General features: G+C 42.1%; 1 protein-coding gene across 1 annotated transcript; it reads left to right on the forward strand.

The window, feature by feature from the left end:
• Positions 1-5,185: 5,185 nt before the first annotated feature.
• acoxl (acyl-CoA oxidase-like) lies at positions 5,186-23,142 on the forward strand (the record flags this gene model as incomplete). The annotated part of the gene is made up of 19 exons (XM_080017055.1): positions 5,186-5,304; positions 6,104-6,200; positions 6,459-6,545; positions 6,690-6,776; positions 7,040-7,138; positions 11,249-11,363; positions 11,488-11,574; positions 11,939-12,011; positions 12,421-12,553; positions 13,715-13,749; positions 14,921-15,037; positions 15,142-15,295; positions 15,493-15,582; positions 16,306-16,415; positions 16,899-17,001; positions 17,403-17,490; positions 18,468-18,538; positions 19,491-19,592; positions 22,414-23,142. 19 exons carry the CDS (start codon positions 5,186-5,188, stop codon positions 22,612-22,614), a joined length of 1,968 nt encoding a protein of 655 aa, XP_079873181.1. The 3' UTR covers positions 22,615-23,142.
• Positions 23,143-23,822: the final 680 nt, after the last annotated feature.

Consider the following 23,822-nt stretch of genomic DNA (forward strand, 5'->3'; position numbering starts at 1 on the left):
GCCACATATAAGCCGAGTACCAGCCGTGTGTGGGCCGAGCATTCCACCTAAACTCCGCCAGAATAAAATTTAAATGAAAAAATAATTATCTTTAATACATTATACCTTTCTTTTTGTTTTGAGCTTGTATTCTCTCCTTCCCCTTATATGTAAATTTGGACAAAGCTATACATTAAGAATAATTTTGTTAGAATTAAATATCTCAATATTCATTCTATAGAGATTATGCAGTACTCATAACACCTTCATGTAAAAAAAGTATATCCCAAGTAACACAGATGACCCTGCCCAAATATGGCCCGATTGAGCTGGAACTGATTTGATCTGCCTGCAGTCGCGCGCTGACTCGGCTTTGCATTGTTTCTGTCGGACGGCCCAGAATTGGCCCGGGCACATTATTCCGAGTACCAGCCGTGTATGGGCTGTGCACAAGCCGTGTATTGGCCAAGTGCCAGCTGCGTATGGACCGAGTGCCAGCCACGTATGGGCCGAGTACCAGCCCTGTATGGGCTGAGTACCAGCCATGTATGGGCCGAGTACCAGCCACGTGTGGGCCGAGCACAAGCCGTGTATGGGCCGAGTACAGGCCGTGGATGGGCCGAGTACCAGCTGTGTATGGGCTGGGTACCAGCCCTGTATGGGACAAGTACCAGCCACGTATGGGCCAAGTACCAGCCACATATGGGCCAAGTACCAGCCGTGTATGGGCCGAGTACCGGCCGTGTATGGCCTGAGTACAGGCCGTGTATGGGCGGGCCCAGGACCAGCCGTGTATTGGCCGAGTACCAGCCATGTATGGGCCGAGTACCAGCCGTGTATAGGCCGAGCACCAGCCGTGTATGGGCTGTGCACAAGCCGTGTATGGGTCAAGTGCCAGCTGCGTATGGACCGAGTAACAGCCACGTATGGGCCGAGTACCAGCCCTGTATGGGCCGAGTACCAGCCATGTATGTGCCGAGTACCAGCCACGTATGGGCCGAGCACAAGCCGTCTATGGGCCAAGTACCGGCCGTGTATGGCCCGAGTACAGGCCGTGTATGGGCCCAGGACCAGCCGTGTATGGGCCGAGTACCAGCCATGTATGGGCCGAGTACCAGCCACGTTTGGGCCAAGTACCAGTCATGTATGGGCCGAGTACAGGCCGTGTATGGGCCGAGTACCAGCCACATATGGGGCGAGTACCAGCCATGTATGGGCCGAGTACCAGCCACGTATGGGCCGAGTACCAGCCACGTATGGGCCAAGTACCAGCCGTGTATGGGCCGAGTACCAGCCACGTATGGGCTAAGTACCAGCCATGTATGGGCCGAGTACCAGCCACGTATGGGCCCAGAACCAGCCACGTATGGGCCAAGTACCAGCCGTGTATGGGCCGAGTACCAGCCACGTATGGGCAGAGCACAGGCCGTGGATGGGCCCAGGACCAGCTGTGTATGGGCCGAGTACCAGCCATGTATGGGCCGTGTACCAGCCACGTTTGGGCCAAGTACCAGCCATGTATGGGCCGAGTACCAGCCACGTTTGGGCCAAGTACCAGTCATGTATGGGCCGAGTACAGGCCGTGTATGGGCCGAGTACCAGCCACATATGGGGCGAGTACCAGCCATGTATGGGCCGAGTACCAGCCACGTATGGGCTGAGTACCAGCCGTGTATGGGCCGAGTACCTGCCACGTATGGGCCGAGTACCAGCCACGTATGGGCCAAGTACCAGCCGTGTATGGGCCGAGTACCAGCCACGTATGGGCTAAGTACCAGCCATGTATGGGCCGAGTACCAGCCACGTATGGGCCCAGAACCAGCCACGTATGGGCCAAGTACCAGCCGTGTATGGGCCGAGTACCAGCCACGTATGGGCAGAGCACAGGCCGTGGATGGGCCCAGGACCAGCTGTGTATGGGCCGAGTACCAGCCATGTATGGGCCGAGTACCAGCCACGTTTGGGCCAAGTACCAGCCACATATGGGCCGAGTACAGGCCGTGTATGGGCCGAGTACCAGCCGTGTAGGGGCCGAGCATTCCACCGTAGCGCCGCCAGAATAAAATTTAAATGAAAAAATCGTTATCTTTAAAACATTATACCTTTCTTTGTGTTTTGAGCTTGTATTCTCTCCTCCCCCTTATATGTAAATTTGGACAAAGCTATACATTAAGAATAATTTCATTATAATTAAATATCTCAATATGAAGTCTATGAAGATTATGGAATACTCATAACACCTTAATGTAAAAAAACCCCAATATATATATATATATATATATATATATATATTTACCCAAATGCCCGTTTATTTTAAATTTATTATAATATTCAACCGTGTTGCCTTATATTAAAATACAATCAGCTGTTAAGTAAAAACCTTAATAAATCAGCAGACATTGACTCACTGACATACTCACTCACTGAATATTCCTGACATGAATGTCAATGTTTTCTAAATGTGGGAGATACCTATTATGAAAACACACTTTTACCAATCTCTTCTCCACAATAAAAGCTGGAAAACTCCTATTTGTGGAAAAATGGCAAATCTATTATAATCTTAGTCTTAATAAAGCTTAATCTTTAAAGCTTACATTTTTGAGCTAGATTAGTTAGATTACGTTTGAATCACTATGACATAAAAATAACCTCCTGATGGAAACCGCTTAAGTTCTCAGTGATAATATCTTTACGCACATGATTTTCTATTAAGAAAAACAATTTTCAAGTTCATGGTTTGTATGTTCCATTTTAATATGCCATTATGCTCATATACTGTATATATAAGATTAACTGACACATTCCAGAAATGTTTTACTCAAGTAAACTGTAATTCCGAATTGTTTTAGAACCTAAATCTTGAACCTTCTTACCATAGTGCGCTTTTCTCAAAGACACACTGGCAGGAGTTTTCAAAGAAAGCATTAATCGCTTATTAGGGTTGGGATGGTTTAATCTATCAGCAAAATTTAATTTTAATAACCAAATAGTCAGTTTATTCTGATGACATGTAAAAAGAAATATCTGCAATTTCCAACATGACCAAAATGTGAATGCTTTTTCCATATTATAAAGTGAAAAGTTTTAACTTTCGGCATATTAAGCAATTTCAAGATGCCTGTTTTGTTGAATTGTGACGAGCATTTGCCAGCATGTTTACCGGCCAATTATGGTCTTAAGGAATCAGATCGATTTATATTACATTGCATTAAATTACATACATGGTGTAATTGATGATCCATTCAGTGCTCCCCGAAATGATGGACAGTTGAATAGATTATCCGAAAAAGAAGCCACTCTCATACAACGTCTTAAACTCGCACTCTAAATACATTTATTGGAGAAAGCGATGTTTCAGTGAAAGGACCTTCATCGGAAAAATATTGGAACTTTAGACTCTAGAGAGTGTGTGGAGTATCTTCTTCGTTAAATATTCTGAGGACGTCCAGTTCCTCTCCTGCGCTCCTGTCATTCTAGCTGTAAGGAGAATCGTGTTGTTTTCTTTGTTTGTTTGTTTTTCAGTTGAGTTGGTTATGAAAATAATCATTAGCTGCCGGCACAACCTCTGGTATTTTATTTATTAATTTTTTTTTGTTTTGTTTAACAAGCCTGTAATATGGAGTTAACCCAGTCTGCTGCTGATCCAGAATAATTTTTAAAGACCATTGTTTTTATCTATGCAATACAAATGGGACTAAAACCAAATGGAATGAAATGTGAATAAAGGCCTTGGGGGCCTTATTATTAGTTTCAACTAGAAATACATTTTTATATATGAAATAGTGATATTAATTATGTTCTGGTACATTTTGTAAATGACCTACGTTGAGCTTTCCGGATGTGATTTGTTGTATTAATGACTTTCAAGTTTCAAGTTCATGCTATTGACAACCTGTTGATGGAGACTTTGATTTTGTTTTTTGTTTTTTGTATTTTTTCTTTTAAGAAGAATAAAAAAATAGATCATCAAATTAAAACACCTCTCAGGAATATGAAACGTGTAACTGTGGATTTTTATCACCTCTTTGTCTGTAGTTTTTGATTGAGCGTTTTATTGATTGTTCCACACCAGGCGTGGATGCTGATTCTGATATGTATTCATAAATGTAACATCGTTAGAAAGGACCACAGCTTTGATCCGGTCAGTGGATCGGGTTGGATGTCACTTTCCTCCTCCCTGTGGGAACATGGAGCTCGTCCAAAATAGGGACAAAGTAGGGACAGAGGGAGGAGGAGAGGGGAGAAAAAGAGAGAGAAAGGGAGAGAGAGACAGACATTGTACATTACATACAGGACATACAGTATGTACAGTGTATACAATATGTACATACAGTACATACATACAGTGCATACATACAGCACATATGCAATACATACATACAGTGCATACAGTACATACATACAGTAAATACAGTCCATACAGTACATACATACAGCACATACAGTACATACTGTACATATAGTGCATACAGTACATACATACAGCACATACAGTACATACTGTACATATAGTGCATACCGTACATACATAAAGCACATAGAGTACATAAGTACACAGCACATACAGTGCATACTGCACATACAGTACATACAAACAGATGTGTCTCCAGCTCCACCTTGTGGTCAATTGGGAGTATGGCCTCGTTCATTTAGTCACTGACGTGTGATTTAACGACAGCAACGGGAGCACATCTGTAGAACAGCAGCACACGAAAACCAACAAAATCATAAGAAATCATAAAATACACAAATTTAAATCTATAACAAATCGACAAAGGTTTTTTTATTTTTCTCAAGATGTGAGCTATGCCGTTATACAAAACCATTTGAGTTGGCTCACCGAAAAGGCTGTGAAAGTGATACGCAACGTATACGATATTTCTGAAAAACTGTAGCCCTTGCTGTTCTGCTGTGCACTGTGATGTGCTGGGCTTCTGATAAATCTATGTATGTGTATATATAAATATATACTTTTTTTTTTTTTAAAAGAGCCAAACCTCCAAACGTTCCCACGTCATTTACCTGACATAACGATGCTCATCCAATGACAGTACAGTGTACCCGTGACATCACCGCAGAGCGGAAGTAGCGTGATTGAAGCTACCAGTACGTGCCGCTATCCCACCTCTTCTGCCTTTTTTCTTCTTCTTTCTTTTTTTTTTTTTTTTATGCGACTTCCACAGCCTCTCCGCCGGACACCGAGATGCCGAACTCACAAACCCAGCCGTCTTCCCTCTCCAGGTACCTGGACGGAGAGTCTTGGCAATTTAAGGACCTTCTCCGGGAGGACATTTCTGGATGCGAGCTGTTCCAGAGCAGCAGGTTGGCTTCTCTCCAGATGTGTCTCGTTCGGTGGAAGAAGTACTGAGAGCTTTTTACTGGAGTGGAAGGACGGGTACCTGACACAAAGTGCTTCTAGGGAAAGTGCCATGTTGACACTTCTACTGAAGTAAAAGTGTATACGTTCTGGCTCTTAAATGTACTTTAAAGGTACTTAAAAGTACTTGAAATATTCAGTTTCCTGGTATATTACCGGAGCCTACAATGCAGCCTAAACTGCTTATCTATCTATCTGTCTATCTATCTATCTATCTATCTATCTATCTATCTATCTATCTACAGTATCTATCTATCTACAGTATCTATCTATCTATCTATCTACAGTATCTATCTATCTATCTATCTATCTAACTGTCTATCTATCTGTCTATCTATCTATAGTATCTATCTATAGTATCTATCTATCTATCTAACTGTCTATCTATCTGTCTATCTATCTATAGTATCTATCTATAGTATCTATCTATCTATCTATCTATCTATCTATCTATAGTATCTATCTATCAATCTTTAATAGACTATAGGAAATTGCGTTTTGTTGTCTTCAACCCTCACATTTCCATGAGTGATTAAATATTAACCTGGTCGTTGCACAATTATCTGTAATTTAAGCTCAAATGGTGGAAGGGGAACCTGTTTTTTTTTTTTGTTTTTTTTGGCATGACGAGGCAGGACTGACTTGTTAGTATTCAATTGGCTTGACGTCAAATTTTCTCTGCCCGCGGTAAGTGAATCCTGGTGTGTAGATAATGAAAAACAAATGGACTTTGTTGTTTCACAGTTATGACTTGACTTTGGAGCAGACCAGAGACCTGACAGAGGACAGGCTCCGCTATCTCCTGCAAACACCACTCCTGAGGCAGCACCTCAAAGATCAGGTACAAGGTTTAATAAAACGCCAACATAATTCTCAAAACGGCCAGAATGCAGAGAGCACAAAAACAAAACAACAAAAATAAAGTCTCTTCAGTTGTTGCTCTCCTTTCATGCAAGTCGAGTTTAGGTTTAAGCAATTGGATGACAGAGTGCGAAAGAGAGCTTATTTATGATATTAAATGTTAGATTTTTGGTAGGATTGTCGTTGTCACCATCATTGCTCGCTTTTTTCTCAATCATATGACTTTATCTTGCCTCAGGTGAAGGGGGGGAAGAAGGGTTTCCTCTTTAAGAGTATTGGAATAATAGAGGTCGTCTGTTCTGCTGACATGGCAACCGGAGTGAAGGTAGATCTCACACACACACACACACACACACAGACACACACACACACACACACACACACACACACAAACACGGAGCTGGGGTGGAGGAGGGTAACACACACACACACACACACACACACACACCGTCTTTACTGTGTCTCCCAGCTAGGTGTGGTGACGGGCCTGTATGGTGGAGCAATTATCAACCTGGGCAGCACGGAACAGAAAAACAGCTGGTACCTGCCTGTCACTGTGAGTCTGTATACATGCAGGTTTCTGGCATGCACATTTGTATATTACTAGGTACTGTATTGTATTTATAATTATCTCTACTGAAAGCTGAACAGAGTTTTCCATTAGGTCCTGCTAAATTATATAGTATGTGCACTACTGGGATGGGTGGAAGAAAAGTCTTTAAATGTGTGATGCTGTCCACCGTCTACGAGTCCGCTGCTGTCCAAAGTGATGGTTGGATTCAAAACACGTTGGTGTGTGTGTGTGTGTTTGTGTGTTAGGATCTAGAGTTCACAGGCATGTTTGCAATGACGGAGCGAGGACACGGCAGCAATGTGAGAGGAATTCTGATGGAGGCCACATATGATACTACAACACAGGTACAAACATGATCTACTAATAATCACAAACACTGTATACTAATAGTGTGTACTAATACACACATACACTCAGTGCATTAACATGCACATGAATAAGCTGATCACAATCAGGTTAAGGCAATATTTTCAAATTGCAACTGTCATGTTAACACCTGGATTATCTTAATCGAGGTAAACTCGAAATGACTTGGACTTACAGACTTGGACTTCTTCTCGATTATCCAGTTTATTGTGGCTTGTAAACACCTTAACCCAGACATGATCAGTGTGTTCAAACTTTGCATGCGCCACAAAACCTAGTGGTTCAACAACCCATGGCAACCACCGGTAAATACGTGTATTTTAGGATGAGAAGAGAGACTGTTTTTATGTTGAGTTTGATGAGGCAGGTATATATAGTAACATATTTGGATGGGCGCAAGAACTGAAATGGGGACCTATTCAAGAAAGTGTTGAAAGGATTGTAGACGCTGGTTTTTACCAGTAGAGGAAGTACTTTCTGTCAATAACCGGCTATACCACTTGTCATGGAAACATTCAGTAACCTCATTATTCCGAACATATTTAAACAGCTTCAACACACTGTGATCTTAACCTGGATATTGAGCTTAATCTGGGTATTTAGTGAATGTAAACACACTGATACTACAACACCCCAAGACCAAGACCTTGTGGTACTTTCATACTGTTGACCACCGTATCTTGGTTGAGAGACTAACAGTGGGTGGGTATCTCTGGGTATGCCCTGAAGTGGTTTTCCTCCTACCTCTCTGATAAGAGTTTCACAGTTTCTGTTGGCAGCTTCACCTCCTCACCTGAAACGCTGTATTGTGGTGTGCCCCAAGGTTCAGTCCTTGGTCCTATTCAGTTTGCCTTGAATATGCTTCCCCTTGGACAGATAATAAGGCACTATAATAGGTATCTCCTTTCACTGCTACACAGGTGATATTCAATAATATGTCTCTTTTAAACCCCAAAGCATAGCTAAATTTACATTTTTAATTAACTGCCTAAACGCTATAAAAACTGGATGGCAGATAATTTCTTACAGCTAAATTCAGAAAAAACTGCTATCCTAATCTCTGACCCTCCTAGTCTTGGCCCTAAGATTGGGGATGGTCTTGGGTCTTTTACCTAGTCGGTTAAGTCCTCCGTAAGAAATCTAGGTGTCACTATGGACCAGGCTCTGACTCTCGACTACCAAGTATCTGATTCGCTCTTGTTTTTTTCGGCTGAGAAACATTGCAAAGCACAGGCCCATTTTGTCTCAAGCAGAGAGGGAAATGTTAATTCATGCCTTTATATCGTCCCTTCTTGCCTACTGCAACTCCCTTTTCACCTGCCTCAGGAGAACATCCCTGGATTGTTTGTAAGTGGTCCAAAATTCTGCTGTTAAACTCTTGACCAGGTCCTCCAAATGGTCTCATGTGAGACTGATTCTGATTGCTAACCCAATTTAAAGTTCTTGTCATCACCTACAGAGCTCTGCATGGTCAGACTACATTAAATATTTTCTGCAACCCTATGTCACCAGCAGGTCTCTAATTTCCTCTAATCAGGGTTGTCTAAGCTCCTAAACTTTGGAACACTCTCCGTTTGCAGTTAAGATCTGTGGACACTGTGAACACCTATTTTAAAAAGCAGCTTAAGACCTATTTATTCAAGCTTGCCCTTGTGTCATTTTTTCCATTTATTTTTGTTTTGACTGTTTCTTTTATGTACACTGATCAGCCACAACATTATAACCACCACTAATAACCACTAATATTGTGTAGCTCCCGCTTGTCCTGCAAAAACAGGTCCGACCCATCGAGGCATGGAGCATATCTAACAGATGCTCGATCCGATCGGACTCTAACCCCAGCCAACCACATGATGTAAAAGAAAATGTAATTCATCAGACCAGACCACCAGTTTTGACATTGACATGCCCAATGTCGGCGCTTTCAGCGGTGGACGGGGATCAGCATGGTAAATCTGACCGGTCTGCGGCTACACAGCCCCATGACACCGTTCTATCATAGCAGCATTAACTTTTTCAGCAATTTCTGCTGCAGTGGATCTTCTGTGGGATCGAACAAGACGGGCTAGACTTTGTTCACCAGTGCATCAATGAGTCCATGGGCGCCTATGACCCGGTCACTGGTTCACCGATTGTCCTTCCTGGGACCGCTTCTGGTAGGTACTAACCACTGCATACTGGGAACACCCCACAAGACCTGCTGTTTTGGAGATGCTCTGACCCAGTCGTCTAGCCATCACAATTTGTCCCTTGTCAAAGTCGCTCAGTCGCTTACGCTTGCTTATTTTTCCTGCTTCCAACACATCAACTACAATCGCTGCCTGATATATCCCACCCCTTGAAAAGTGCCATTGTAACAAGATGAGCAATGTTATTCACTTCATCTGTCAGTGGTTTTAATGTTGTGGCTGGTCGGTGTGTATAGAGTATAGAGTACAGAGTATAGAGTGTGTGTGTGTATGTGTGTGTGTATGTATATATACACACACACACACACACACACATACACACACACTGTATATTTGTGTGTTTATGATTAATTCCTTGTGGTGTGGGGATGGTGTGGTTTGAGCAGCCATACCTGACCTGGATCTAGGTAATTGGGGACCCAGGATCAGAGTGGCTGCATACCTGTTGCTCATTGGTTGGTCTAACGAGCAACAGCTTAAAACCCCCATCCCCACACACACTCAAGAAAGAGGAGCCCTGTCATCACCTGTGTACATCTGCTCCGGGGCTTGTTCTATCAAGCCCCCTCTCCACAATAAACTTGTGTGTTCTCTACAACCCCATTTTCTGTGTCTCTGTGCCGGAGGTCCCTGAATAACGACACTTGGGTGGCGCATGGTAGGGAAAACTGCGACACTGGCACCTGAACAGGGACTCTCCGGCACGGGGAAGGGACACAGAAGGGCCGTCCGAAGACGCCCTGGAGCCACCGGCGGGTCAAGCGGCTGCCCCAGCACCAACCCCCTCCCGACTGGCAGCAGCTACATCTATGGGGTCCAGCGGAGAACCGGGGGAGAAGCAGCCGCAGCAACCACCACAGGTATCCGCTGGCAGCTGGCTTCTCCGCCCAGTAGACACCGCCGGGATCAGCCAGCAGCCCAGCAGCCAGGCCGCCCTGTTGTGGACTTGGCCCCACAACAGCCAAGCCTGGCCAAGCCTCCACCAGCCAACACATCAGCTCGAGGTCCCAGGCTCCAGAAGAGAGGAGGAGGGGAGTCTGCATCATCGCCCTGGGGGAAGGAAGCCGGTGGACCATGCTGTTCCAGGGAACCAGGTCCCCTGGAAGGGAATCAGTTAATTTTCTTTGGAAATTTGTTGGTTTCAGGTATGGGAACCCTGTTTCAGAGTCCGGTGTTTTAAATATTTTAGATATAGTTACCCTGGGTCAGAGTCTGTATTTTTAGGTATAGTAACCCCATGTGAGAGTCTGTATTTTATGCGTTTTTTCTTTTCTTTTTTGTTCTCTGCTTGGTGGGGGGAGGAGTAGGCTTCGGCCAGGTATTCTCCCTGGCCTCAGTTTGGTGTCGGGTGTGGGTATGGTGTGGTTTGAGCAGCCACACCTGACCTGGATCTAGGTGATTAGGGACCCAGGATCAGAGTGGCTGAATACCTGTTGCTTGTGGTTGGTCCAATGTGCAACAGGAAAAACCCCCATCCCCACACACACTCAGGAGGGAGGAGCACTGTCATGACGTGTGTCCATTTGCTCCGGGGCTTGTTCTATCAAGCCCCCTCTCCACAATAAACTTGTGTGTTTTCTACAACCCCGTCTTCTGTGTCTGTGCCGGAGGTCCCTGAGAGCACCACTTGGGTGGCATGTGGTAGGCGAAACTGCCACATTCCTATATGAAGCAGTTTGTGACTTCCCTGCTCTTGAAACTTACTATATAAATAAAGTTACTTACATCCATAGTGCTCTAGGCACCTAAATGCTGTAATCACAAATTTTGTTCCAAAAATATCAAAAGAAACAAACTGTCTATATCATTAAAAAGGGCCGTATTGGAACCAGGGATTGAAATTAATGTTGAAACTTTTAAGTCAAATTTGAAATATACTACTCCATGCTCTCCTTGCAGCACTTTATCATCCACACTCCCTGCATTGATGCCCAGAAGATGTACATTGGAAACTGCATGAAAGGAAACTATGCGTGTGTCTTCGCCCAGCTCTTCATCAATGGAGAGAATCAAGGTCTGTTTAACATCCCGGGTCTACAAAGCCCTCGCTGTTTGATTTGATGAAAAAGACATTCTTGTTCTCCATGGTGATCACCTCTTCCTGTACTGCGGTGGTTCGTCTTCCTGTGTTCTTGCAGGTCCTCATTGCTTCATTGTGCCAATCAGAGACACACATGGAGTCATGTACCCAGGCGTGACAGCTATCGACATGAAACATAAAGAAGGTACTATCTGGTCCTCTCTGTGTCTGTCCATCTATTTAACTAACCAGCCGTCCAGGGAAGGAAGATAAGCTTAAGGCCTTTTCTCCCCTTTGAGTTGTATCTCTTCAGGTCGTTTTGGGTGAAACAATCTGCATTCTTTATTATTTCCTGTTATGTTGCGGAAGAAGGCACAACGACACTTGGCACTTGAAAGATCACCTGTCAGTGGCAGGGTGGGAGTGAGCCCTAGCTGAAATTCAGTGGTTGCATTAAATAGGACAAAACAAAACATTCATACTTTAACACACACAAATAGACATTTATTCCTCAAGCTGCCGAAAAAATTGCAATTAAAATGTATAAACTGTCTGTCCTTCTGTATTAGGTCTACATGGAGTTGATAACGGAATTCTGATCTTTGACCAAGTCAGAATCCCCAGAGAGAATCTGCTGAATAGGTTAATACAGTACATGCACAAACACACACAAAGTGGGGTTTATATCAGCATCATTTAATAATTTAAGATTGGGTTAGGTTCTATTGGGCTCGGTAAAGCCAGGTGCGGGAGGGTAATTTACTGTAAGATAAATTGAGTCAATTTTATGTAAGGTGAGAAACGAAAGTAATTTATGTTAAAATAAGGTAATTTGATGTCAGGAGAGTTAAAGTAAGTTAATATAAGTTAAGGTATTGGAAGACATGTAACAACATATAGGGTAATGGCATAGAACAAAAAGATACAGAATGTGTATAAGAGCAAGGCATGAAAGTGTGTGTGTGTGTGTGTGTGTGTGTGTGTGTGTGTGTGTGTGTGTGTGTGTGTGTGTGTGTGTGTGTGTGTGTGTGTGTGTGTGTGTGTGTGTCAGATTCGGCAGGGTGTCTGTGGAGGGTGTGTATTCTTCTCCCATCCAAAATAAGAGCTGTCGATTCAACGCCATGCTGGCAGCTCTGACCCCCACCAGACTCGGACTGACGGTTCAGGCTTTGGCTGCTATGAAGGTAAATCCTGCACTGAACCTCCAGTCACTAGGGGGCAGTATGAGAGGAAACTGCACCCTCCCCCTGGATTAGATTCTCTATTCACACTTTTGCAAAAGCCTCTTCTATGTTGTCCGTGCTTCTATGTGCATGAGGCGTTATATATGTACATATGTACATATGTACGAGAGGGTTGTGTTGAGTTTACCAAACCGAAATTGCCAGAAGAAATGTAAGGGTGTTTGTACCTTAAAGTCCCTGTAAAGTGAATTTAGCGGTTTGTTTCTAAAGTCATTATACATGTTAGAAAGTAATTGCTGAAAACATGTGAAAAGACTGAATGATGTAGTACTGAATTGTGTAGTTGGGTTTGGTTACATTAGGATTAGCTGCATGCTAGCAGGCCGTTGAGCCCCGACCTTGGCCTGTAGAGGATCCAGCAGGGGGCACCGGAGGGCAGGGAGTCCCACAGCCAGACAGGGGCGCTTTGAGATGAGCAACTAGGCACACGGCGCTGGGTTCAGCACAACATTTAAACATGGAATTAACTCCAATGTAAACACTTAACACGATTGGCCGTGGTTACAGTGTCATCAGCAGACACCTTTCAGGGGCGCGAGGGAAAAGAGGAACAGAGGGAACTGCCATTTTTTTCATGATTTTAAAACCTAATTTTATGTACTTGACGATTTTTTTAATCATTTAAATTTGGCTGTGTGGTTAATAACACATCTTTCTGTGGTGTGACAAACACAGAACACATTTATTTTTGCTTTTCAGGGACTTTAAGACATAGATAAACCAGATAAACACAAGGCAGGAAGTTGTAACTTGAGTTAAGGTTTGTTATTCATTTGGACATATCCCTCATCAAAACTTTAAAAGTAAAGTATTAATGTTTAAAATTGATAAATTTATTGGCTAAGGGTTAGCCTTGTTAGTCTACGGATAGTAAGCCAGATACATTGGAAGTGTGCTGTGTCTGGGTTGTTAAAGATGCATGAAAAGCAGTGACAGGTTATATGACAACACAAATAGTGGAATATTTCATTAGATTCACTTTATCTGTTTCACATTTAAAGAAAAGCCAAAATGGCTGAATGCAGAATATCATGAAACTGGCAGCTGATTGGTTGAGGGTTTATCTTGTCTGATTGGCTGCCCTGTTTCTCTTGGTTACAGCTTGGTCTGATCATCGCTGTACGATACAGCCACAGGTACACACACACTCACGCACACACACAGCTGGCAGAGTAACTTTGTATGTTGGACTGTCCTGTTGACTACAATTCCACATTTCCATAAAATCGCCTAAACGGCATTAGCGTGTGTTGACTTCTGCTGCCTGTATTATTTCCTGCTTGGTTTAGCAGGCAGGGTTAATTTCAAATAAATATTTATTGTTGGTGTTACAACACTTAACAAAGAAGTTAACAAACCAATTTATAATCTTTTGTGATCCTTTTCCTTTTTTTAAATGTTTAAAGGGGACCTATTAAAACTCACTTTTTCAGTGCTTGTGCACATACCTTTGGGTCCCTGATGGGCCTACTAACACACACACTGTGAAATATGACAACTCAGTCAGTTTTTAGTGGGCAGCCTTTTTGAGAAAACATGTCCAGAAACACTGATCAAATTTTTGTACCCTTCATATGTCACAGGGCCCACAGTAGATTTAGAACCGGCCCCCAACTGAGTGATTAAACAAACAAATCTTTTAAAAGAAGAGGAAGAAAAGATAGAAAAAATTATTCTGCCGTGTGTTTCTTTCTCAAAATATATGTAATATATAATATTTATTATATATATATATTCTCTCTAATATACAGTATATGCAGTACATAGACTGTAGGCTGCAGATTGCGATCAAAAATTGGTGTTTTTATTGTAGATGTATTTTTTTCATTTTATTTTTACATGAAACAAAAATGCACTGGGACTCTCAGATGCGGGGATTTCCCCACGTCTGAGTCTAAGTGCATCACGGTGCGGTGGCCGTGTTGCCCACAAGCCTGTAGCACAGCAACCAAAGTCAGAACAAACTTTTAAATGAGGCCTTGTAGATCTAATAAGAGTGAAGATTCAGCAGCTGGATTGCTTATTTCTGATGAGGTGACATCAGTGAAAGGTTAGAGAGAACGGAATCTGAGGTAAAGCTCCAACCCCATTGGCTCACAGACTCAGGAGGGTGGCTCCTCTCACCAAAACACTATGGTACACTATGGTTTTGAAGCATGTTACAAGGGCTCTAATGCATGATCTGAGTGGTATTTTCAGTAAAAAAAAATTAAAAAGTCATGTTTTGGGGACATCAGAGACCATATCTTAAGTTGTTGAAAAGGAGCATTCTAGGTACCCTTTAAATTCCTCTTTCTATCTCAACAGCCGCCGTCAGTTTGGTCCCAAGGACGCTGAGGAGGTTCCCATAATCTGTCATCAGACTCAGAACTTCAGACTGATGCCCCATTTGGCTGCTGCCCTGGCACTCACCTTTACTACCAGGTCCACATTACTGTACTACCAGATACTCTCAACACTCAGACACATGTATGAACACATTCTTTCAGTGGACATTAAGCACTTATGTATTTGTGTACATCTATCAGGTTTGCAGCAGAATTACTGGACCAGGCTATATTGAGAGATGAGGACCTTGGAGAGGCCAGGGCTCTGCAGGCTCTGATGGCTGGGCTGAAGGCCTACAGTACCTGGCAGAACCTGCGCTGTCTGCAAGACTGCAGAGAGTGCACTGGAGGAATGGTGAGAGCAGAGAGCCTAGGGCATATTAATATTACATAGGATGCATATCAACATGGTCTATCATGATAGAATCGGCTGAAAAGATTTGTGTATACAGGTCGACACACCAGTAGTGGTTTTTACACAGCTATTGTCAGTAGTACTAGTACTAGTAGTGGTCATATCAGTATTATTAGTTCTATGTTGTGTCTCTTTAGGGTTTCATGATGGAGAACCGTCTCTCTGCTCTGAAGTGCGACTCGGACGTTTTTGTCACCTTCGAGGGAGACAACATGGTGATGCTGCAGGTACAGCAGCCAATCACAGGGTCAGAGGCCAGCCAATGAGACGCAGTATACTGTACTCCTGCATTTGCATTGCGTCCGCTTCTGAAGAGTAGTGACGAAGGCCAGTGTCTCTCCAGCAGTTGTTCCTTGTCACATTTCAAGAGCAAATACAAGAGAATATTCACACCATTGCCTGACACAGCTCAGTGTGTCGGACCTCATAAAAACGTTTTATTTGAAAGACTTACTGCCAGGGCTGGGAATAGGAGAATAACCCCCCCCACCCCCCCCTAATTGACGCTTTATTACATTACTCACATGGGTAGAGATTGATTAACCTCCATGTTTGGCTGATCTGCTGTACTCCATGTGACAGTCACGTTCACTGGTCCGATCTGACAGACGCCCGTTCCTCAGGCTCTCTGGGATCTGAAAGTTTAAAGAGTGTGATAATGCTTGGCAAAAACAATGGCAGTGAGTCTAGTCTTGAATAAAGTCATAAATGGACATCATAAATGACATAAGCAGATGGGGTTATGGTCATGTGCACTCTCTTATATCACACTGAGAATTCTACCACCAACATGACGGGGTACTGAAGAAGTAGCCCTGGCCCTTCCAGAGGACATTCGATTATATGGCGCTTGATTGAAGTTTAGGCTTAGGACACCATTCAGTTAACCTTTTATTAAAGACTCATCAGTGAGACCATCATTTGTGAGTGTGTACACGGTGTATTTGCAGGTGGTTGTGAGGGAGTTGATGTCTCAGTTCAGGCGTCAGACAGGAACTGATGCGTTGGGAGGGTTCATCAGTAACTTGACCACCCACGCTTCGCATCGCTTACGAACCAGGTAAAAACACATCACCAGCACTGCTAACGCTACCAGCTAAAACATACGGCAATACAACCACGCCCCTTAACTTCAGTGGTTGTGCTTAAATAGTGGGATGAGTTATGCATCGCGTGTGTTTAGGCAAGTGCTGAAGCACATTGTCCAGTGGAGTAGGGCTGCTCACTTTAGACTTTAGAATGTCCCCAAAATAACAGACATCAACAGTCAATGGACAAAGTCTTTTGACTTTGCTTATGTCTATATATACACCTGGGGAGGTACCATTGTTGAAAATCTGTTGGGGAAAACGTAGTTCAGCAAACAGTGATGAAAATAAAGGGTCTATGATTGGATGGTCAGATAAAACTAAGCCAAGCCTGACTGCTAAGTTTTGACTGGTGGAGGCAGGGGTGACATGCTCAGCAGGTGAAGAAGATGGATGGGCGGGACTGATTAATACCCATGATAAATGCACCGCACCATCTCTGTCTCCCGCTCCAGTTTCCAGTCTGTCAGGATAAACGAGTGCAGGTTTCTGTTGGAAGCTCTGAACTTCAGAGAGAGAATGTTACAGCAGAGCCTGGCCACTAGACTCTACTACAAGGTTTGTGTGTGGCTTTGTAATGACAACTATCTGCCCAAGAGATAAGTCAGGCCGCTAGACGGTACTATTTAATCAGACAAACTGTTGGAATACTCTGCTAAGAACACACTCCACGACTAGACATTATAAAAGGGTTTGCATCTGTGTATTTAGCCAGTCTTGTCCTCTGCAGAGGCAAACTCAGATATTTTTTTAGAATAATGGATCTTAAATTAAAGGACCTCTTATTCAATGGGATTCTTTTCCACCACACTATTTGTAAAAATATAGTAGTATTATTTGAATTAATGTAATTTCTACTTTGGACTAATATTGCAGATGTCATGTGAATAATGATAAAGGCCTAATTTTATGAGCACATTAACGTGAGTGTATTTTCCTCAATGGTTTTTATGTTTCAGCTCCAGAAAAACAAAGAGAAGTTTTTCGATGCTTGGAACTCGTGTTTACACCACATAAGCAGCCTGGGCCTGGCGCACATCCACAGAGGTAGCTTTCTGTCCGTCTATTTGTCTTTCTGTCTGTTGAATTTAGCTGTGTGTGTGTGTGTGGGTGTGTGGGTGTGTGGGAGTGTGGGAGTGTGGGAGTGTGGGAGTGTGGGAGTGTGGGAGTGTGGGAGTGTGGGAGTGTGGGAGGGTGGGTGGGTGGGTGGGTGGGTGTCAGTGTTTCCGTTATCCGGTTATTGCTGGTTTTTGACCGGGAAAATCTGTTGAAGTCCAACATACTGAAATCTCTCTGGTCATAATGTTCGCTGAAAATAATTCCTTTCAAGCACAATTTGAATTAGTGCTGGGCGGATCATTTAGATGAAAAAAAAAAAAAGTCTGCAGATCTGTTCATTCGAAGCGGAGACAGACGCAGCATCTGGTTTGCAGATGCAGCGTTTGGTGTTTTTTGGGATATTTAAGTTCCGACCCAAAGCTGACGGTAAATATTCATTGTGTAAAATATGTCAACAGGATGTCCCGCGAAGACGGACAACACCACAAACTTTGTTATTTATTTAGACCTACCATATTTATTTTGTCTTTGATTTGATCAAAATTTTATTTTAGTGAAATATTAATTAAAACGGCTGCACTTGTTACTGATTGTTCACGAACGGAAATTGTTTGATTTCAAGTAGTAATATTTATTTAGTTATTTTTAAATGGCGTTAACTGACGGGACTTATTTTCTTTTGAATATTCATTCAATTGACATGCCTTAATGATGTCATTCTCTTTATAACCTGCTTATCAATTGTTTTTAAGCTCAGTAAACACGGATAATATTTGAGCAGAATCCCTCCCATTTGTCCAGGAAATTGAAAGGAGACGTTGACCGGCACCAATTTTTTCTAACGTGTGTGTGTGTGTGTGTGTGTGTGTGTGTGTGTGTGTGTGTGTGTGTGTGTGTGTGTGTGTGTGTGTGTGTGTGTGTGTGTGTGTGTGTGTGTGTGTGTGTGTGTGTGTGTGTGTCCATAGTAACGTTGGAGCAGTTTACTCTAGCTGTGGAACGCTGCACTGATGAAGAAGACAAGGCCTTGTTGGCCAAGGTACATTTGAATTGTCGTCCGTCAGATAGGAAACTGTTTTGAACCACAATGAAAACTTCCTGCACAAAGTACACATAATGAGAAATATGAACATTGCCAACAGAACTATAAATAGCCCAATTAAATATATTTGTTTTGAGTTTGGTGCAGGTCTTTTTGCACAGTGCTTGCATCCTCATCTATGGTTGCGGGAATCATTATGACACCTCCAACTCAACATAAACCAGTGATCGACATAAATGTGTTTTGTTTTTTTGTATTGGTTCATGTTGAGTGGTGGGATGCGTATTATCGTAGGCGCTGTAGTCATCGCTGTCACAATGGTGCATCTTTTGTTTCTGCGGAAAGGGCCTGGGATATTCTTGTAGATTTTGTAATCGTTTCCTGGATAAGATTGGTCACAGAATTGATTTTATTCTATTCAGACGATGTTTTTAATTAGAATGATGGTCAAGCATTCCCAGCATTTCTTTTCCCGGAATGTACATGCTTGCTTCCTTATGTGCCTGAAACACTCCGGCTGGGAACCTCCCAACGGGCTAGCATGGCTCTCTGCCTCTCCTAAATCCTGCGAGAGATGGGAGTATATCGAGGAGTGGCCGATATATAGATTTAATATTGAAATATTAGACTAGAAATCATCTGAGATTTAGGTTATTGTGATATAGTTAGATGTTGTATTTAGGCTGTATTACAGTAAAGCAATGCAATAAGATTGCTGTTCTTGCTGTTCTTATCAACACATCATGGTCAAAATATCTTACCAATCATTACGAATGATTGATTCCCAAATATTTCTTGGTTGTAAATATCTTATGAAAGCACCAAGTCATCCCCAAAATGTAGTAAAATTATCGATATCGAGGTGTTCCTCAAAAATGATTGTTTTTTTTGTCAATATTGCCCAACACACGGGTCCTGTTTCTAACGGTGTGTTGTGTTGTGTGACCAGTTCTGCTTGCTTCACGGCACCAGTCTGATTTACCAGTATCGAGAGTGGTACCTGGAACAAAACTACCTGAGTCCCAATACCAGCAAGAAGATACGCACCCAGGTACTGTGTACACACACACACACACACACACACACACACACACACTGTTCGGTCAACTCACTTTGAAGCACTTTACTTTGTTTTCTCATGTTGTTCTTTCAAGTTATTTGTTGATCCGAGTCTAAGCTCTCAGATCATAATCTACTTCATTGTCTTTAAATGTGACTTGTTAAACAGACTTGGGTGTGTGTGTGTGTGTGTGTGTGTGTGTGTGTGTGTGTGTGTGTGTGTGTGTGTGTGTGTGTGTGTGTGTGTGTGTGTGTGTGTGTGTGTGTGTGTGTGTGTGTGTGTATTGTATTAGTAAAAATATAAAAAAGAAATTGGCGATATGTGGACATTTTTTTAAATATACAATAAACATATGGCTATATAGACTAAACCTAACGATTAACAGCAAATATGAAATATATAAATAAATAAAAAGAAATATATATATACAAATAATATAAAATAAAATATATGATCCAATACAACCACTAATGAAATAAACAGTGAACTAGAAAAATTAACTTAGATGGAAATGGTGATGTACAATAAACCAGACATTAAATATAAGCCTAAAACAGTAAACAAAAATTTGTCGTGGGTCAACCCGCTAATTTTGGCCCGTCTACGTGTGCGATGCAAAGCTCACTGAAATTCACACTGACGCTTGCACATAGATAGACAGGAATATCCGTGTATCATTCCATCATTTCACATCCCCATTTTGAATCCAAAATCAGAAGTTGTTTACTTTTTTTTCCGCATGGGAGGCCATGAAATGTTGCGAGTGTGGGGATGGCACCGTGCACGCACCGGCACCGTGGAGCATCTGTGCTGCCAGTGCTGCACGCTGCTTCTAAAGTGGTGTTGGCTCATTAATGAACGATGCGATTGTTTTGAACGGCTCAAAAAAATCGGGAAACACTAACAAACAGCTGATGGAAAGGCTTGCCTGAACTGATCAGTCTGTGGTCACTGCAAATATCAGCAACATGGATTTTTATTTGGTTAAAATCCCTAAAGTGGAGGTTTAAGACATAGCGGATTTACAGCTGCTGCTCGTCAGAAGTGGTACCAAAGTGTGAAGTCACTTTGGGGACTTACACACATTTTGTGGTTTTGCATGTGTTTTTGTGTACAAGTACAGCTGTTCTAACCTAGTTGTGATAAAACAGCACACACAGCATTATTCTCACTTAAAACTGTGACCTACAAAGCAAAAATGCTCTCTCATATCAGCTACATGTACGCGTCATGAAAAATTTCCTGGAAGATGATTTCTTTAAGAGAGTGGAAACCCTAGTGTGTATATTATTTACAACAAAAATAACTTAACTTCTGTTTTCTAACTCCAGTGGTTGGAATAAGATGGAGCCAGATAGAGGCTGAACTCTTTGGATAATTTAGTCTAATTAGTTTTCAGAATAGGACTGGACAGTAAATCAACATTTCTCTTTTATTATCTTTCAAGACATTTTTATATTGCGACGGTCTCAAATTTTAGTTTAATCTTAATCCCATAGACTACAAAATTGCATGGCTAAGATATCTCATATGTGGTATTATTTAGAGGTTGGTATCATACTTGTATGTTGTTGTACTTTACACTACCATGTATGTACCATGATATAACGCGATGTAAATGGTTATAAAACAAATACTCCACATCCCTCTACTATTTGGATCATTTACCCTTTAACTCCTGCAGTGTGTGTGTGTGTGTGTGTGTGTGTGTGTGTGTGTGTGTGTGTGTGTGTGTGTGTGTGTGTGTGTGTGTGTGTGTGTGTGTGTGTGTGTGTGTGTGTGTGTGTGTGTGTGTGTGTGTGTCACCTAGCTGTGATCTTTTACAGGGTGATGTTAGGTCTACAGAGTTACATTACCTCCCACATGACTGTCCTTTAAAAATATTGACCAATAATCCTTAAGCAACCCTGGGAACATACACACACCGAAGGCCCAGCTATTGTTGTGAGGCCCCCAGGGGCCGAGGTCAGAGGTGACGGCATGGGAACGCACACACTTTAATGATGAATTTCGATTTTAGTAAAATTGCAAGTTGTTTATATACAGAAAATACTACTACAAATTACAAATACTAATTTCTTGTGTGTGTTTTTATTTTGTATTTTTTGCAACAGATTATTTGTAGCATCGCCACAAGGTGGCAGCAAACTCGATTTAATGAAAATAAATGTATTCCAAATACCAAGATTCCAAAGATAAGGGTTCTCCTTTTTTTATTTTCTTCAAAACACCGTCCCTCTTCAGGTTTGGAAATACAATGAGCGAATTGTATTTTTCGTTCAAAAGTCACCCAGTAAAGCTCATTTTGTGTCTCACGTCTTAAATGACTTCAGTGCTGCCGACCTTCAAACAGCCACATGAATTACAAACCACAAGAGAGAGACACACCACGCATGCACACACACACACACACACACACACACACACACACATACGCACACACACACACACACGCACACACACACACACACACACCAGACCCACAAATTTTCCCACACTCTGAGTAATTGATCAGCATTGATTCCATGTAAATGTTATTGATTTGTGTGTGTCTGTGTGTGTGTGTGTGTGTGTGTGTGTGTGTGCGTGTGTGTGTACTGTTTCTGCGTCCTTTCCTTTTTATTTGACCAGGCAAGTCACTAAGAACCAAATCATATGTACAGGCCGCCATTCTAAATGACAATGTATCTAAGTGTATTACATTATAGGTGTTCATGTCATTCCTTACTCTGAATTTGCAAATGATTTTCTTATAAATTGACTTATTAAGTTAACGTGTGTGTTTGTGTGTGTGTGTGTGTGTGTGTTTCAGCTGTTGGAGTTGTGTCGCTTGGTGAAGTACGATGCTCTCAAGGTGGTGTCAGATTTCAAAGTTCCTTCCTGTTGCATCCAGGCGCCAATCGCAGGAGTGGCCAATCACAGAGCTCCGTGGGCGTTCTACCCCATCCCTGTACCCGCCCACACAACCTCGCCCCTGCATACACATGGGCCAATCGGGACCTCCAAGCTGTGAGGCCAGTTATGTTGTGTTCTCAAGAAGGTGAAGAATGTGATTCAGAGTAACTTCACACCTGATTTGAGTGTCATTCCACCCACTGCCAAACTTAAAAAATAAAAAGACAAGAAAAGATAAAAAAGATACAACTTTATTAATGGGAGTGAGTACGGCGTGCGACTTGATTACCAAGAAGTTTGTAATCAGTGTTTCTCAACAGTCACCACCTTTTCATTTTTTACATATTTGTGCCGTAGAAAGATACTAAAAGTACTCATCTACGTCAGTATCCTGCATGCAAGCTTTAGGATGATTTCACCAAGTAGATGGCGCTGAGTGACACGTACTATTTGTAATGCAGATTTCATCACATTTGTAAAAAAAAAAACGTTGATATGATGACGAGGATTGATGTTTCATCAGAGAACATATAAAGTTTATCATATTAATCAGTGTAATGTTCCAGAACCTCTTTAAATGAGGGCCTCTCATCCTTTTTGAGACAAATGCCCCCTAAACTGTGTTTGTGGTATACAGAATAGTAAATGTGCCATCATGTTTTTTAAATGTGATTAAATATTTAAAGACTTCCTTTAAAAAAACATAACTTCATTATTGATAGCACTTTTCAATGTTGTTCTACTGTATTTTGTACAATTGTGACAGAACTTTATTTGACGTACTAAATGTTCCCATGGCAATATTCACACTTGTTGAGTGCATGAGCCTCCTTCTAATGAAATGAATGGAGTTCACTCATGATTTCCTTTTTATTTGTATTGCACTTCTGATACACAAGACTTGGCGTGATTTAAATTAATGGAAGGCAATAAAATAGTAACGAAGGCTAAAATCAAATAAGCGAAATGCATTAGTAAAAATGACTAAATAACACTTTCTAATCTAGTATTACATATTCTTATATTCAGAGGACATATTCTTCTCCTTTTTACACATTTTACTGAAATAGCCCTCTGAGGTCCCCAAAACACGTCTTTGAAGTTTTTTGATGAAAATCCTACTCAGATAATGCATTGTAGCCATTCGTAACATGCCTCTAAATCCATCGTATTCCTGACGCTCTGTTTAAGTGGGAGGGACAGGCTCCCATACGGCTGTACCCTGCTCAGAATTTATCAGTCAAATCGGATTCGGCTGCTCAATGCGAATATTCAACTATTTGGCAGGGGGGGTTGGGTTGGGTACCAAAGCTAAATCATTAAAGA

This window comes from Zeus faber, assembly GCF_960531495.2.
Source record: "Zeus faber genome assembly, chromosome: 16".
Classification (NCBI taxonomy): Eukaryota; Metazoa; Chordata; class Actinopteri; order Zeiformes; family Zeidae; genus Zeus; species Zeus faber.